The sequence below is a fragment of the Symphodus melops genome, assembly GCF_947650265.1.
Source record: "Symphodus melops genome assembly, chromosome: 23".
In the NCBI taxonomy this organism is placed as follows: Eukaryota; Metazoa; Chordata; class Actinopteri; order Labriformes; family Labridae; genus Symphodus; species Symphodus melops.
This window is the reverse complement of record NC_136713.1, coordinates 9492387-9508570: the sequence shown is the minus strand read 5'-3', so window position 1 is coordinate 9508570 and position 16184 is coordinate 9492387. Positions and strand designations below refer to the sequence as shown.

Sequence of the window (16184 nt, the reverse complement as noted above, 5' to 3'; positions counted from 1 at the left end):
GTTTTGTATAACAGGTTTCTCATGTTGAGTTTCTCATGGGAATTCTGTTTGAACAAGACCTGGCAGGTGTCTAGATTCACTCCCAATGATTCAGCCATCTAGCAGCCCACTCGGTCAATTCAGCCCCATGTCTCACTATATGTCTCCTGATTGGCAGGAGATATGCTGCAACCTCATTCAGCAGATTAAAAGTACAGCAGTGCTGACAGAGACAATATAACAGCTTGAGTCAAATTTCAAACAAGTCGCACAGCCTCCACCTTCCTCTGAGAGCAATAACGCCTTCAAAAATTGCACCACATTGCAGCGTTGGTAACTCTGAAGTGGTTGAATGCTAATGTTAGCTGTTTATGTGGTGGTTAATGATTTAACAAATGTGTTGTTTACCTGGAATATAGCTTGATGTCCCTCCCTTTTTATCCACGATAAATTAAACCTTTAGTTGTACAGCAATCGGGAATCAATTAACGAAGATTACATTTATTAATAAAAGAAGCAACCATGTAAACATGGCAGTACCAAGTAGAAGGGTGTTGTTTGGAGAATAATGGACACCATTTAAATATCTATTTATTATATTATTATATTATATTAATTATTTTGAAATTATCTTAAACTAATTAACATTTTCAAATGGGCTGCTGTGGCTCCTTAAAGTAGTGCGGGTTGGAAGATTGTGCCGGTGGTAACATTTCCTGCTCCTTCAGGCTGAATTTATATTGTCCTTGGCAAAGCTGACGGCTGGATGTCTAAAGTGTTCTGAATAGTGGGAAGACAAGAAAGGTGCGATATAAGTGCAGTCCATTTGGCATTTGCAATGTTATTTTCTTCTTTGATGATCATTATAAGTCTGCCAGCTAGTAAAGTGGCACAGTTGGTTTTCGCTTTATAATAACTTGATATCAGGAGTATACTGTTCTTATAAAACTGCACAAACTGAGCACATTTGAAACATAAATAAGCAAAATGGTTTGGGCTCGGAACAAAATGTATCCAGTGTCCAGACCACCTTTTTTTTTGGAAATGCAGTTAAAAAAAAAGGGTCCAGACGGCATGAAACTGAACACAAAGATTAGTTTTAACAGCAGTTTCTCCCCGGGACATTACAGGAGAGAAATACACTGTGGACCTAAAACAAGGAGTCACGTCCAGGGGGTCAAACAAATGTTTCATTTCAACAGCGTACAAGTGTTAAACTCTGCTTTCCCACACTTAAATCAACTTAATGTGACTAAAAATACGACTGATTAACGACAAGTTAGATGCATTTGTCTAACAAGCTTTGCCTCATTAAACGCACATTCTTTCGCTGTTTTTCCAGGGTGTGCGTTTCCAAATTGAAATACAAAAAACGTTACAGATCTGTCTGCCTCAGCTCAAGCCTCCAAGTTTGCGTATTGGACTTTAGATAATGTAAATGCATGTAATTGTTACTTCTGAGCCTGTTCAGGTTGTAATGTAACTCTTTTAAATACTTTACTGGTCTAAATCTTCGGTTGTGTGCATTTTTTCCCCTGTGGACAAGCTCACATGATTTCTCTGGAGACAGGAATGACAGCTGTCTGAGATTCATGCCACTGGAAGCAAAAGGAATGAAAAATATCAGCCTAAAAAATCCAGACAATGAGCCATAGTTTCTTTTTCCATGAAACACAGCTCTCAGGGCTGTCTGGACTAATTAAGGGATTATTTTCTTTCACCTATTCTGTACGTCATGCTGTATGCTGGTAGGAGAGAATTTACAGCCACCACCTTTTTAGTGTAATATGCAATAAAAAAAAAAAAGTCTCAGTTTGAAGTATGAAGAGCACCAAACAATAGCTTTTTCAGCTTCATGTTCTTACACAATTGATAGAGAGCCATCGTGTGCTGTGCTGAGCATTTACATAATGATGATGGTGAACAGATATACTCGTGTGTTCACATGACTGAGGCACAATAATAAAAATTCCTTCCTGCTTGAGTGTCAGACGAGGCCACAAAGTCCTGTTTTATTTTTGCACTCGGCAAAACATCTGCGCTAATATCTTCAAAACAGGCTTTCTTTTACGTCTTGCCAAACTCGACCGCGACGCTGTGCTCGCCAGCGTCAGAACCAGATTATTGACTCCAGATTTAGTCAATTAACTTTTTTTGACACACCAATTTTACATTCAACCAAGGCCTCTGAGACACTATTAAGACCAATATCCTGCAGCAACACTAAACATGCATGCGTTTCATCCGAGCCAAAAATCAAGGCATCTTTGCTTACAGTATGTGTGTCAACGAAAGCTGAACTGAGTTGTACAGAAGCAGCAGAAGGTGAAGCAGGCAGAAGAAAAATTCCCATCATTCCTCTGTGCAGCAGAGTAAACTGACCCTGCTGGCCTTCTTTTGCCTCACAGGCTGAGACGCTGAGTTTGGACATGTTTGGTGTTCTAATAAATATTTTATTTAACCAGGATAAAAAGTTATTGACATTAAAAATCTCTTTTTCAAGCGTTTCCTGGACTAAACAAGCAGCAACACAAGTAACAGAGATTCAGACAGACGACGAGCAGCCAACAGTCCATCCACAAACATATCAGGGAGAACACCTCCAGCCAGACGTCTCTGCCTCCAAGTCATTTAACTTCCTCTTAAAAGCGTCCGAGGAGAGAAGTTTGTCAAGTTTTAGTTCATTTTGTAATGTGCTCCAAGTAAAGGGAGCATCACATTTGAACGCCTTTTTTCCTAGCACCGCTCTGACTTTGGAACAGGCAATAAGAAGAGACCCTGGGATCGAAGATTATAAGTCCCTGTAGTCTTCTGACTGATGAGGGTCAGGAGGTATGAAGGAAGCAGGCCTAAACGAGTCTTCGTGGTACAGTATATTAAAATATGCTGTAACTGGGTAAGTACAACACATGTATAATATCACAGTATTATACAATATGTCTACTAAAGGTTGACATGTAACCCTAAAGGTCACTCTGACATTTCACTCTTACCATCCAGGGAAATTACTCCCATTAATGAAAACAGCTGATGTCAACCCTGTCCAGGAGACTTAATCATCTCTGTAAGGTCTCACAGCTCAGTGTTTCAGTGTTGATGTATTAATCTGAGCCTGCCGCACATTAGATTGATGTCTGGCGGTGTGAACTTAGACCAGTACTACATATGAGATTGTGAGAAAGACAGAGTCTAAGCAGAGACGGAATGATAATAACGATGTAGCCAAGACAGAAACGGAAAGGCTGAAGACTACTGTTGGTCTTCGCAGTGGGTCTCGGCCTCCTCAGAAGCTCAGCTCTGGACCCTGTTTGTCCAGCTTTGACGAGCTGAGCGCGTTTCTCTCTTCGTTTGCCAGGGGGGAACGTTTTTCTTGGCTCGATCTCGTCACATGCAGAGGCATTACACAGGCCGTGTTGACTCAGATAGAAGTCAATGCCTGAGCACGAAAGATGTAGACTTGTCCAAGTTTACAGACACTTAATCCAAAGAGGCACACGATTGTCTGTTAGTTTCAGAAACAACAACTTTGTGTACAGCAGGAGAAAAATAAGGGGGGTTTTTTTGTGCGTAATTGTGGTTAGTCTGATTAACAGGATGTAGACAGTTTGTGTAAGCTAGCTTTTGGCTGCCTATTTAGAAATAAAATCCTCTACTTCCTGTGGCTACATAAAATCACAACAAGCTCTCGAAAAGCAACAAAATTACAAGTATGGACAAAGTGAAGTTTTTCCCCATCAAAACAAGATTCCTCCTAAAAGTACTGTAAAAAATGTTCCACAATCCCTGAATCTGTCTGGACGCTGATGTTAAATCAGTCCAAAAATGACAGGACCATTCCTTGATGTTGAGCTCTTCCCAAAAAAGGGAACATTTCACATTTATAGAGAAGGTAATTGTTTTCTTTGTCCGTATTTCGTTTAATTTTGATTAACTTGCAGCAATAACATTGGGTTTAATATCCCATTAGCATTACAAATAAGCTTCTGCTGCATGTTGTGCATTTACAAATTTGCACACAAAAAATATTCTTAAAAGTGAAAAATATATTCTGAAGCTGCACTGTAAAGAGTCTTTACCCTTTTGCAAGATCCTCATTGTCACTTGGAAACAAAATAAGCCACAGAGCCCCCTCGGTATAAAGTGTTGAAAAATAAAAAGCAAATGTTTGTGTTTGAGAATTCATGCTCAGCTGATTAAAGTGAACCTGACTCTGTTACACGAGACACAGCGGGTGGAGAGACTAATAGACTGCAGGTGTGTGGAGGCAGTGTGCCTCATTTTTTGGGCTACTGGTATTTATAGCATTTTTCACATGAGCTGTGCTGAAGATACCGACCCATTGTGGACATTTTAACAACAAGTATGTGCCTCATTGGGACCACCCAAGATATTGGAATTTAAATGCAGAACCACTGAATCAGAGAGACATTAGTGGGCGGTTAATTTAATAGGCTTTAGTGCTGAGCAAGGCTAGCTTTTTTTCCCTGTTTACAGTTTTGGAGCTTGGTTATAATTAGTTTCCCCAGTAACACCTTAATGTGCTGTACTTTACATGCAACACACACATAGGCTTAAATATACACATGGACAAACAGAGTCCTATGGACACGTCCTGATGGAGAGACGCCAGAGTGACTCAGCTGCCCCCGGCAGTCGCTACAGAGCTCAAGGTGCCTTGCTCAAGGGCACCTTGGCAGTTCCCAGGAAGAGGTCTGGCACCGCTCAAGCTACCAGAGAAATTTCCAAATGTGGTCCGCACTGGGACAGTAGCAGTAGCTTAGTCCCAGTTAAGAGCTGTTTTTATTGATGTAGCCGTTCAAGACGTTATTAGGGTTCAAGTCTTTATACGAATGTAGGCAAAGCTAAGCTAACCAGCATAAGACTTGTTTAATGTAAAGATATGACAATGGTTTCAATCTTTTGACGCTCAGCAGGAAAAACAATAAGCACATTAACCAAGATGTAGAAAGTGCTTTGAGACAATTTCAGTAAACAAACTACCAGATTTGTTCCCACATTTTAACAATTGAAAAGCCATCAAACACTTGCAAGCGTTGTTCAAATATTTAGTCTATTGCTCTCCAAACACCTACAAAACACCCTTCCTTCCAGTCTTTCCCTTTCCTGGGGAATTTCTGAGGATACGGTTTGCTCTTCTTGTGCAGAAAATCTAGATCAACTCACTTTAATAGCTCAGAATTGGTATATTGGAGCATAAATGTTTTTTCAAGATGCAGAAAAGAGTGATGAAGTCTTTGGCAACCCTGTGGGGAAGAGTGTTTTTGCTAGACAATATTAATCAAATAGTTTAGACCTTCTTCCGTGGTAATCACATTAAGAGTCTATGTGGCTCACATTTTCCTCTCTAATTATTAAATAAAAGCTCTCTCTTGTCTTTGGTGTTTCCAAACCACATTAGAGAGGAAAATGCTCTCAAGAAGTGCTCACTCTTGGTTTTTGATTTTAGTGAAACTGGGCCAAGAACTAAGGGGCAGGATTCACACTTAGCCTCCACACTGAGGTTTGGATGTGTCAGTGTGTGCTTCTGCTCTGCCAGCTTTGGCATAACAACTCGTACATGTGTCACAGACCTCACCTCCTCGGGTCTCAGACTTGCTCTCCCTGCAGGGTTTTCCTTGGCAGGGGACAGGGGGAGCAAACTAGGGTCCAAGATAAACAGAGACACGTTACAGGGGAGGACAGATGTTTTCAGAACGGCATGCTAAGAGTCTGAAACTAAATAACTTTGTCACACCAAAGCTAATCTGCGGCTGGTCCTTTACAGTAGTGCTTTAACAGATGTTAGGCTGAAATGGCATGAAAGATACTTCTCTGTGAGATTGAAAAACTGATAACTTGAGCCCACCCTGCAAAATCTTCATCAAGAATCAAGTCAAGAACTTGAAAATTTGACAACTCATGCACACAGTCCTTAATATCCATCCATCCATTTTCCACCACTTAGCCTTCCTTAATAATGTTCAACTAAACCTCAAGTTTGAACATGTAGGATCCTCTGGATAATGAGAGGCTGTGTCTCAAGAAGCCATAATTAAAATATTACTGCCTGTGAAATACTAAAACTAAAAGACTGTTTTTCTATGTAATTTCTCTCCTATATCTTATTCAATTTAAAAAAACTTTATTTATCCCTGGGGGGCAATTCAAAAATGATTATTTTATCCTACACTCATCAAAATATTGTCAATTACATCATGTATTGAAAGCAATGTAAATCTATGGAGAACAAAATGATGTGGTTACTGTGTGTTGCATCAAAACTTCATACTATAAACAGATACCTTCGTCAATGACTTAAAGTTACTGCAGAAATATTACCCTGAGATCAGCGGATTGTAGATTCACATCACTTTCCAGTCGCCAGACGAGGAAAGAAACTCTCCATTAAGAACTATTAACACACAAAATCCTTGGTTAAGGGAAATTCAGATCATTTAGTTGAAATAACGGCTTACTGCAAAAATACTGTCATACCATGAAAAGCTCTTTGCTAAAAACAAGTAACCCCTGGTCTTCAAAAACGAAGTGTAGGGTTGTGGCTGACTTCACTGACAGGTGGACATGCTCTAACTGTTTCCCACGACTCAGTTCTGCCGCTTTGCCTGTTGATTGAAAGTAATGCCGAGTCAGCATTTTCCAATATGGCCACCACCAATGTTAGTCTTTGTAAAGTCTCTTCAGAAAACCAGTGGGTGTCGAATCTATGAAGACGTCCATGTTTCATACAGTCTATGGGTTGAGTAGCTAAAACTTATCCCCTCAGTGTTTGTTTTTCCAACAAATAGTCAAAACCCTCAACATCATTAAAACGTCCTTGGAGAGGTAAAGCAGCCAATCCAAACGTTACAAGCAAGATCTATAAAATAAATAACTACAAGCACAGTGGCTGCAGATCAATTTTTCACAATTTAAAATTAGTTACACAATAAATATTTAATTGTAATCAAAAACATGATACAATAACCCCCCTAAAAGAAGAGTTAAAAGGATAACTTGATGGTCAAAGGACCTTTTGTTCTTACGCTCATATTACTCCCCCCTAGTGGTGACTTGTACTCACTGTACCTGTGCAGAAAGTTCAATGAGGATAACTTAGCATGTAGCATGATGTAACAGAACATTGAAAAAACTGTTTTAGATCTAAATAACTCTAAAGAGAAAACAATGTACTTCCTTTAATTTACTTTACAACCCAATAACAGTAATTATAACGTGACGGATTAATACGAGAGCAAACGTGTAAAAAGAAAGAACATTTGTAAATGCACTAAAGTAAAGTCTTGCAGCCACAGGGCAAAATACATGAACAATTTGTATGTAATCCACGACCCACAATTCCTTGGGCCTGGATCCCGGCTGTCTGCTTGGACTCCTTCCGTAAACAAGATCTAATTTCTGAAATTGAAGCGCTTGAGGTAACGTTCTCATGCCTCGATTTTAAAAAGCAGCTCAGAGTTCCAGGTTTGGCAAACACGAGCAGAGAATCGGACACAGAGAGAGGAAAACAGAAAACATGGACAGAAGAGAGGAGACAGAAGGTGAAGAACTCTGCAGCCAAAACTAAACCATTTTTAGGATAAAATCATTGCCTACAACCTTGGGAATTTGGATGTAAACTATTAAATTTAATAGCAGGATATGGATCCATGATTCCCACCCTGTGCTTGGTCATTTTGCTTGACCATCAGACAAATATCTAACAAATTACGGGATGTGTGTGTGCATAGCTCTGAGGAGAAATGGGGAAATTCACAGTCAGGTTTCAGGGATTATGTCCAGCCTGAAATTGATCTTTAAAGATTGTCGGAAGAAGTCAAGGATCAAGACCCAAGGTGGAAAAACATAACAGAACTTTAGCCTTTCAGACTGATAAAGCTTAGATCATCAAGATTTCCCTGCTTTTGGAGTGAATTTTGGCAGGTGACGGACAAATCTGACCGTCAGTTCAAACTTAATTTGTAACTCAAGAAGGTGCCTCAAAACATTCCAACTGTCAGCACAATCCCCCCCCCCCCCCCCCCCCCCCCAAATTCAGCCTCATGGGCAGCAGATTGAGGGTGTTTTTTCTACTTTCCCATCCAGATTGATTGAGAGTTAATGCAAGATTAACAAAGTTCCACCCAAATTGCAGCACCGCACACTGCAAGATCTACTGCAATGATGGTGAGTCACTTCCAGATGTGACAAGGTCGAGCTGAGAATATTTTTTGTCGAGCTTCAGAAACATCCCATAATCTCACAGAAATTATTCAAAGGGTTTTAAAATCTGTGATCAGAATTCCATAAACATAACATAATAAACAATCAAAAGTTGGAATGTCGCTTTAAGAACTGCCAAAAACTGTTATTTCTTTCCAGGCACAAATGAAACACCGAGTTTCACTCAACTTTTTACTCTTGAGCGGTTCTTGAGTTAATGTTGAATCAGAGCTAGAAGTGCTTATGTGAAGTAGTCCATGTTTTTTTATCATCCCCAAACTATTAACTATAACACAACATTGTTAAGCATCACCTTTGAAGCACCATGCACAAATGAAGCCCAGCTACACAGTCCAGAGAAACTTACATTTTATTCAACAGTAAAATAAAACCGTACATACAGTCTTGGAATTATATACAGAAGATGTAAATGTACAGCTGTTGGAATAACTTAAAATTTAAACCGTTTATCTGAAGTTGGCTTCTGTCACCTTCTCATCTTCAGCTATTCACACGCTTGCATTTCTGGTGAGTTTAACAACTCTTTAGTTATGATCTGAACTATTTCATAAAGTGTTCAAAGTTTGACCGAAGGAGGCGCTAAACAGACAAGAGCAGTATATTTAATGAGATATTTAAAAAAAAAAAAAAAAAAAAAAAAAAAGTATTACACTCAACCATTAAAAGCATCATTTCCTGCTGGCTATCCTCTTTGATCTCCTGAGACCGGGCTGTTGGTCCTCTGCAGCAGCTTGCGTTTTGCTGCGCTGGGCACCTCTCCGAGTTTTGGTTTTACCCTCTGGGACTTTGCTCCTTGTTGATTTACTTTCGTTTGTTGACTCTTGCACATTAAATCTTACAACCTTTTTTCTCTCCTTTCCTCGGCTTTTCACTTCGGTGTCCTGTGGTTCATCCAAGGTTTTCACTTCTTCTGCTTCCTCGTTGGCTTTTTGGCCGCTGATCTGCAGTTCGTGAGCTTTGTTAGCTTCCTGTGAAGTCATGTCATTTAGTCAGTTCAGTAAATCCTTAAAAAACATTTATATGAGCATTACATCACATCAAATCCACTTCCCACCTCTTGTTGTTGTAGTTCAGATTTAAGGGTGAATAACTGGCTCATCATACCCTGTATCTTCATCTGGAAACAAAATATCAAAAGTCACCACAAATAATTAGACATACATTTCAGGTAAGTTTGAGCTTCTCTTACCTGTTCACTGGCGAGTTGTTTTTCAAGCTGCCCTTGTTCTTTGGCCTCCTCCTTCTTCCTTTTTGTAAGAGATCCATATTAGTACATGATCCTCCTCATTTCCGTCATACATTAAATCTAAAAACACGTACACAAGCAGACTGAGTTCCCTCAGCATGAATCAATAAGCGATCACTGCAGTGTTGGGAATTTTAAATTCTGCAGCTTCTCACATGAAAAAATGTCCCGTCAGCCGTAAAGATTTGTGTTCGGGACGTACATGAGCACATGACTAACCAAATAAGTGACAATACATCGATCTGTTAAAGGCTATGTTGTGTTGATGTTATCAACAACTACTTGAAATCAACTCTGCAAAGTCAATAAACAAAAACACTCTAGTTAATATTTGCTGCTAATTTTAAGACAGTTACCCACTTTTACCGTCTGTATGTTTAAGTACAGTATGAATATTTTGTAGCAGCTAGTTAGCACAGAATCAAGACAGCAACCAACTTGTAGTTTTCACTCGTCTGTTTCTGTTCAGTTTCTGTCGAACCTGGTCACCTCAGGAGGTTCTGATAGGACAATGTGTCACCGCTGAGACAGATATAAACTTACTTGCAGCTTTCTATTCATTGTTAGGGTTAACTTCACTCTTCACTAACGTCACTCTTTAGGTATTCAAAGATTGTTTATTTGTTGTTTCATATGACTCAAAGGCCCCCTGCTTACTTTTTTGCCACCATGTTCTTCATCCGAGTCAGCTCAATCTTTATCTCATCTATGGCCGTTTGGATGTCCTTTTCGGTCACCATGGCGAGGAGAGACTTGAAATCGAGGTCTGTTAAATCAGTCAGAGGCGATAAGCGTTTGACGACTACCTTTATCCACTGGGTGAGATCTTCACAGGAGGGGAACTGATGTAAAAACAGATCGACGAGGATCAACTGGATCATTCTGATCTTCTTTACAAGTGCACACAAGTTTGTGATTAGCATGATAAGTATTTGTTTATTTAGGGTCGGTGGACTTGTGATCCAGTTGTCACAGGAAAGATTTCGAAGGATCCATCCTCCCGAACCTTCATGTCAAAAGACATTTGCAACAAGTGATGCTTTTTAAGGGCCAACACAAAGAGAGACCTTTTTTAGCTCTGCCTGTGCTTTCTCCCTGGTTGCACACGTCAGCTCGAAAGCGATCATTTCAGTCTTTAACAACCTCTGTATCTCTTCCAGATCTCCCTGCAGACAAGACAAAGCATCCCAGAACATCTTAAACTAAACAACCGTGATTGCAATCAAGAGAACATGAAAAACATGTTTGCAAACTAGAATCAGCAATGAGTAAGGTAAACCTGAATCACCTGCAGCTTCTTAGATAGTTTTTCTTCATTCATCTTCTCCATAAACTCCAAATCACTCGATGTCACATTATAGCCATCCATCCCTTTCAGCATGGAGGTACGGTCGTCTGGATAGAAAAGTTGTAAATTCAAAGAAAATAACAAGCAAGAAAATGATTAAGGGGAGAAGAATCTAAAACTGGGATTTCAAACATGCTCTTTTGTTATCTTTAGCTTCAAGGAATAAACAACAAAGAATAAAAACAGGAGTAAAGAGTGCCGTTACTTATGATAGTCTCAAGAGGCTTGATCTCAAATGTCCCGTTGAGCTCATTTTCATCCTGATTTCTTGAACCTGCCTGTTAAAACAGAGCACAACAGGTTTGAGTGTTTATAAGACATATCAGTGGATGTGTGATAAAGGTTGGAGGTGAATTAAACTCAGGACGTACCTGCGCTCTCTGCTGCGTCTCGTCACAATCCTCATTTTGATCTCCATTACAAAAATCCAGGTGTCTCTTCACATCCGTCAAAAGAGCGGTCCTGGGGAGCTGTTGACCAGAGGGGACAGAATTCCCCACGTGCCCGCTCTCTCTTTGAATTTCTAAATATCTGTCCGACATGTCTGAGGCTCCTTCGGTAAAACTAATTTAAAAAAAATCTAAAGACGCACGACCAGGCTGTAGGCTTTCTGCTGCGTCTTCTCCACACTCTTGTTGTTTAGAGAGGAGGAGTGACTGTGTCAATTATCTCAATGGTTTTCACCTGAGGCTCAAAGGTCGCCAGTTCCTCCATTTAACCACTAGATGGCGACATATTCCTTTTGGACAGCGCTCAAACCAGACTGCTGTTTGTACTCTTATGTGAAAGATATGAAGAATATCAAGGTACATGGGATCAAAATGTGATTTAAATTGAATATTTTAAGATAAAAACAAACAAATAAGACACAAGAGGAGACTCTAACAGCTTCCTGTGAACATTTGAGGCACTCTTTAGTTGTCCTTCTGTACTTTGAATTTACGTCGTTTCAGAGACAAATATCACACTTTAAACCATCCTCTGGGATACACATGTGACAGCTGATCTGTTAATTCACATTTCAGGAGTAAAATATAAACCTCAAGGACAGAGTTGGTATGTTAAAACATTTTAAAAGATCTTTATGCCAAATCATTGACTGAATGAAAACAGGAAATAAAGAAAAGTAAATTCTGACTTTCAAATGCTATTGAGTTTTTTCATGCTGAATAATTCTTATTGTATCTCTCTGTGTGTAAACTCAAAGTTACACACATCTAGTTGTGGCTCCATTAATCTACAATCTAACAGAAAGAGCACAAATTAAAGTATCTTATTCTTTATCTGATTCAAATTCGGGAGCTGATGTGTTTTTGATTTTCCTCGTACAGTCACGCTAAGGTCACAAAGTACCAGTAGCACAGACAGACTGACACATAAGAACGGCAGGTGTACAGACACACACATGGACCCTGATACAGAATAGCCAGATAGCCAACCAAAACCCTGGTCTATCTTTAACCTGAGCCGGTGGTGTCACACTGCCAGTCCCACATGTTTGTGGAGCTCCAGGAACTCTAGAGGAGAGTGCTGAGTCGTAAATACCTCTGTTTTTAAACCGCCCGCTCCCATAATGCCGAGCGGGAGAGGAAGGAGGAAGAGGTCAGGGAGTGTGTCTATCTGCGTGATAAATTGGTGCTTTATGACACTGGCTTGGCCTCATGGAGTGGAACATGTTTGTGTGGTTTAACATTGCAAGTGACAAATCATTCCTCAATAAAAATCAGAATTTAAAATGACATTTCTCAACTTCTTCGTACCAACAATTCCTCCGCCGTGTCAGTCTCCCTTCCTGCCATGTAAACACAAGTGACCATGTGGAGTAGCTGATGAAAGGTTAAAGTAAATGCTAAATACTTCATATGAATAAATATCCCAAATGGCAATGTAGCAGTTAGGACAACAACATGAAGGGCAGTTCAGGCAAAACTTCAGTCCGGTCACTTTAGCTCTGTGGTTTACAGCTGCTCTGTCGTGGAGCTCATTGAACAGGCAGAGCAGACGGGTCGTAAATACGCTGAGAAAACAGCACCCTGGTGACTGTTAATGGAAGGCAGAGGACGGATTTGACGGCCGTTCAGATTTCACTGAGAGGCTAAAGGAAATGGAAACGGGTCAATACTGTGAGAGGGATTGACCCTTTTCTTTGTTTTCATCCCCAATGAACGAGAGAAGTTGATTCATTCAAGGCAGCTGAGGATAAACAGTTTGTACGCAAATTTAGAGTTTAACACGAGTCGTGGTTCTGCTCCAGGTTTCTGTCTCTTCACTTTATCCTCGCCGCTGTAACTTTGCTAAATGTCGCTTAGTGCTGCACTCATCATAAAGTGAAATAATCCTGCCTTCATTTTAAACACAAACACACACACACACACACACACACACACACACACACACACACACACACATCTGCGAGTGATGAGAGAAGGTTAGTTGGAAACTTTGAGGCCTGCACTTCTCTGTCGTGCCGCTCTCAGAGCTGTCAGTGAGGTTCATTTTGAGATGTTTGTGTGTAACATTACAGCATGCCTCTGACCAGAGACATGCACGGTAATATGTCCAGACCTGACCATGTGTTCTGTGCATGTTTGAGCAAAAGTGTCCTGAGTCATTCGTCATTAGGGGGTTCATTTTCACACACACTATTACTGTTAGCATCTCATGCTAGCAGCCTAAAAAAAAAAAAAAAACTTTTTTTTTGCCAGGGCTGCAAATTTATGTCACCTTTTCATAACAAGACTCAAATGTCCCTTTTCCAGGTTTGTTTACGTGCTTCACAGTGGTGCTTTCACTTGTAGTTATGACTCTATTTGTTATACATTTTCAACACCAATGCATGGCGCTTTAAGTGAACACCATCTTTACTCCACAATGCTACTAAAATGCTTGAGATGGCTACAAATCAGCACAGCTTTATCCACAGCTGCAGACTGTACTTTGCAAATGAAATAAAAATACACCGGGTTCTGTGACTTTTGATCCAACCCGAGAAGATGTATAATGTTTAAAACAGAACGCACAATCTGTCTCCACAAAAGAAGCATTGGAAGTATTGAAGTTGTTCATCCACAAACAACATCAATTTAGTCTCTCATTTAGACTTGTCGGCCCATAATGTGCACTCAGCACTCTGGGTCCTCTGTGTGTCTCCTTAATCGCTGTTTTGTCCGTTTTCAAGCTCATAAGGGAATGCGATTAATTGGTGCGGCTGCTGCATTGATTCACTGAGTGGGAAATAAAAACGGCTCGACTGAGGTTAAGATCAGACATTAAGATTTTTCATGCTCAAAGTGATCTGCAACACTTGACAGAATCTTTGTTATTCAGGGTTTGGAGAGCATTTCACCTCTTTTTCTCTCCCTCCTGCAGCCACTTCTTCTTCTGATAAAGAAACTTCCTTCACTCCATAATAGCACTACTCAAGGACCTGGGTGGTTTTTCATCTGAGGAGCTTTACTGAGCGTGCTGCGTAAAACTGCTTTTTTCTTTACAGATCTCTACTCCTATTAAAGGAACATGCAAAAATCTAATTCTCAATGGACTTAACAATGTAACGCAGAGGGCAGCAGTACACGCTATAATCACTTTAGAACCACAACATATATAACAGGGATTGACAACTATGTGAAACTAAGTGCCAAGAGTGAAGGTGTCAGAAAACAACCTGCATGCTCTCAGCCTCTCCGTCCTTTTATCCCTTCCTGCTGTTTCACTTCATGTGTTGCTTTCACTTACTTTACTAGACTTTGATTTTTAGTTAGTTGGATTGTGGTTCAACCAAGTAAAGTCAGCATTTTGGTTTAAGCTTAGTGCGTTTGTATCTGATTTGTTATTTCAATATTAAGGCATACGTTTGTGTAGGAGTCCTGTTTCAGTCAGTACTGCTGAGTCACTTCCTTATTTTCACTGCAGGCTGACAAATCCATGTTTTTTTAAAGAAGCATTTTCTGCCCACCGAATCATTTCTTCTCTTCTCGACTAGCTTGGACACATTTTTCTGTATTTATCCTGTGGACTTGAAGACTTATACAACTTATAAACCAACTGTGTATGAATTTAGAAAATAATAAAATCAATAAGGGCACATGCTTTTATCCAAAGTGACACTAAAGATGTAGAAGTAGTGAGATAATTGATGTTAAAATGTGTTTCCTGTTGCCTCTCACTAATCTACCGAATGAGAATTTGTATGAAGAGATGCAGAAGACAACCGGGACTCTAACAATACACACACACACACACACACACACACACACACACACACATCTGGGGTAACTAAAGGTGAACAAAAAGAGAGTCGAGCAGGGGATTAACAATGACGTGTAAAAAAAAAGAACCATAGACAGCTGGAGGTCTCCGGCTGAGTCCTCACGTCCACACACACCAACACACACTCATAAAAGACACATTCACAAGTGCGCACAGGTCAGATCTTATTTAGTTACCTCCGTCTGATTATTTCAGCCCTGCATGCCCTCTAAAACCGAACAATGCCCATAACTCCTTAAAGGCTCGGCCGTCTGACTGTGACTCAACCGTCTGTGACCCTCAGACTGCATCACAAAGTAACCCAGAACCAGCCGAAGGGGCCGGCCAATTAAAGTGTCAGGTACCTATTTTAAGTGCAACCCCAGCTCGCTCCAAGGTGAAAAATATTACTCACAGGTATTAAACCTTAAGGGGCTCCAGACAGTGTTTAGCATGGACAATACATCTACCTCTTACATATAATCGATAACAGCAAGCAAGACTCTCAGCTATCACAAGATGAGTTGCATTGTGGGTAATGTAGGCAGAATGATTTGACAAAAAGAAGATTGCAATAAACATAAAAAGACAAATCTTTGGCTATCTTGCTTAGATTTTCAACTCATTAAAAAAACAATTGATAGGACAAAAAAGGAAACAATGACATGCATTGTGGGTAATGAAGGCCCCTGCAGGTTTTAATAACGAACACACGAGACATATGAATATCTGAGCTTCAGACTCCTGGGAGCAGGAGTGCAAACAGTCTGATTGAAGGCGAACAGGACTCAGTTTTGGTGCCATTTTTCAATCAGTTTCCTGCCTGAATGTTGACTGTAAAACCCCCCACTGTCTCTTCTCAGGGACAGTCACAGACTCCAAAGGGCTCAGTCTTCTGTCAAGGGCCATATGGTACGGTCAGAGATGTGTGCGTCTGTGTGGGAGAGAGAGAGAGAGAGAGAGAGAGAGAGAGAGAGAGAGAGAGAGAGAGAGAGAGAGAGAGAGAGAGAGAGAGAGAGAGAGAGAGAGAGAGAGAGAGAGAGAGAGAGAGAGAGAGAGAGAGAGAGAGAGAGAGAGAGAGAGAGAGAGAGAGAGAGAGAGAGAGAGAGAGAGAGAGAGAGA

At 40.3% G+C, this 16184-nt stretch overlaps 1 protein-coding gene across 2 annotated transcripts; it reads right to left on the bottom strand.

Annotated features, from left to right (window-relative positions):
• Nucleotides 1-8551: 8551 nt before the first annotated feature.
• Nucleotides 8552-11479, bottom strand: LOC306818689 (uncharacterized protein). 2 transcript variants are annotated; one of them, XM_079336382.1, is made up of 8 exons: nucleotides 11186-11479; nucleotides 11020-11092; nucleotides 10755-10861; nucleotides 10534-10632; nucleotides 10124-10308; nucleotides 9410-9467; nucleotides 9275-9337; nucleotides 8552-9188 (listed from the first exon to the last, which is right to left on the bottom strand). In XM_079336382.1, the coding sequence occupies exons 1-8, from the start codon at nucleotides 11354-11356 to the stop codon at nucleotides 8889-8891; spliced, it is 1056 nt and encodes a 351-aa protein (XP_079192508.1). In that variant the 5' UTR covers nucleotides 11357-11479; the 3' UTR covers nucleotides 8552-8888. The 2 variants fall into 2 exon arrangements, with proteins under 2 accessions (XP_079192508.1, XP_079192509.1); XM_079336383.1 differs by lacking the exon at nucleotides 10124-10308 and having other exon boundaries at nucleotides 9410-9463.
• Between the last annotated feature and the right edge of the window lie 4705 nt (nucleotides 11480-16184).